The following is an 875-nucleotide window of genomic DNA, read 5'->3' on the forward strand; positions in this document are numbered from 1 at the left end:
GGATGTGTTACTTCCAATAATTTATGAGACTGTATAGCCAGAAGCCTGCCTAGAGTTAAGCCAAGGCATATATACCAACCTCAAAATATGACTGATGGAGGAAAGATGATGATCAGCTAGTTAATTGAGCACTTTGTCCCAGCTCAGCTCCCCAAACAAACCCAATTAAGACAGGACCATGCTGTCCCTAGAGCCTCTCCTTCAGTACCCACCTCCAAACACATGGACATTCTCTTTCAGCACTGTTGTCATCTGGAGCTCCTGAATCTTTGAACAGTGACCTTTGGGCAGCAGAACGATGATGTCCACGTTCTTTGCCCCTTGCACACTCTCAATGGCAGCACTCCCTGTGTCCCCAGATGTTCCTGGATGGGAACCAAGGGGATGGGTGGGGAAACAGCCCTTAAAGCAGTAGCTCTCAACCTGTGGGTTGCCACCCACAGGAACTGTATTAAAGGGCAGCAGCATTAGGAAGGTTGAGAACCACTGCCTTAAAGCATTATTGCCAAATGCAGCAGCATGTAACCTGGAGTCCATGGATCCATAGATAAAATCCAGAACATTGGTGAACTTGGTACCATATACTCTCAAGTATTTTGTGCATTTAAAAACATTATTCTGAAAAAGATGCATCAGACTAACAAGGGGATCATGGCATGGCACAGGAAAAGGTTAGGATCGCTGCTCTAGAAGAACCAATAGCACAGTCCCTGAGCCGCTCAATGGCGGGTGTCCTGTAGGTGGACACCCTGCAGTTGGAACATTACAGGGCTCTGCACACTCCCGCAACACCCACCTACAACCACAGTGATGTGCTTCTCCCTCTTCTCCAGGAAGTACTGAAGAAACTGCGCAGTGCAGCTCAGGGACAGGTC

The 875-nt window shown here is 48.0% G+C and overlaps 1 protein-coding gene across 1 annotated transcript in view; it reads right to left on the reverse strand.

Moving 5' to 3' along the window:
• The window catches only part of THNSL2 (threonine synthase like 2), a 10,518-nt gene extending 9,649 nt beyond the window's left edge, over nucleotides 1-869 (reverse strand). The window contains exons 1-2 of the mRNA XM_003799230.3: nucleotides 797-869; nucleotides 213-365 (exon numbers count right to left, since the gene is read on the reverse strand). Of these exons, the coding sequence (XP_003799278.2) occupies nucleotides 213-252 (40 nt within the window). The 5' untranslated portion in view covers nucleotides 253-365; nucleotides 797-869. The remainder of the gene's footprint in view (nucleotides 1-212; nucleotides 366-796) is intronic.
• Between the last annotated feature and the right edge of the window lie 6 nt (nucleotides 870-875).

Source organism: Otolemur garnettii, unplaced genomic scaffold (genome assembly GCF_000181295.1).
Source record: "Otolemur garnettii isolate 467f Iridium unplaced genomic scaffold, OtoGar3 scaffold00147, whole genome shotgun sequence".
Lineage (NCBI taxonomy): Eukaryota > Metazoa > Chordata > Mammalia > Primates > Galagidae > Otolemur > Otolemur garnettii.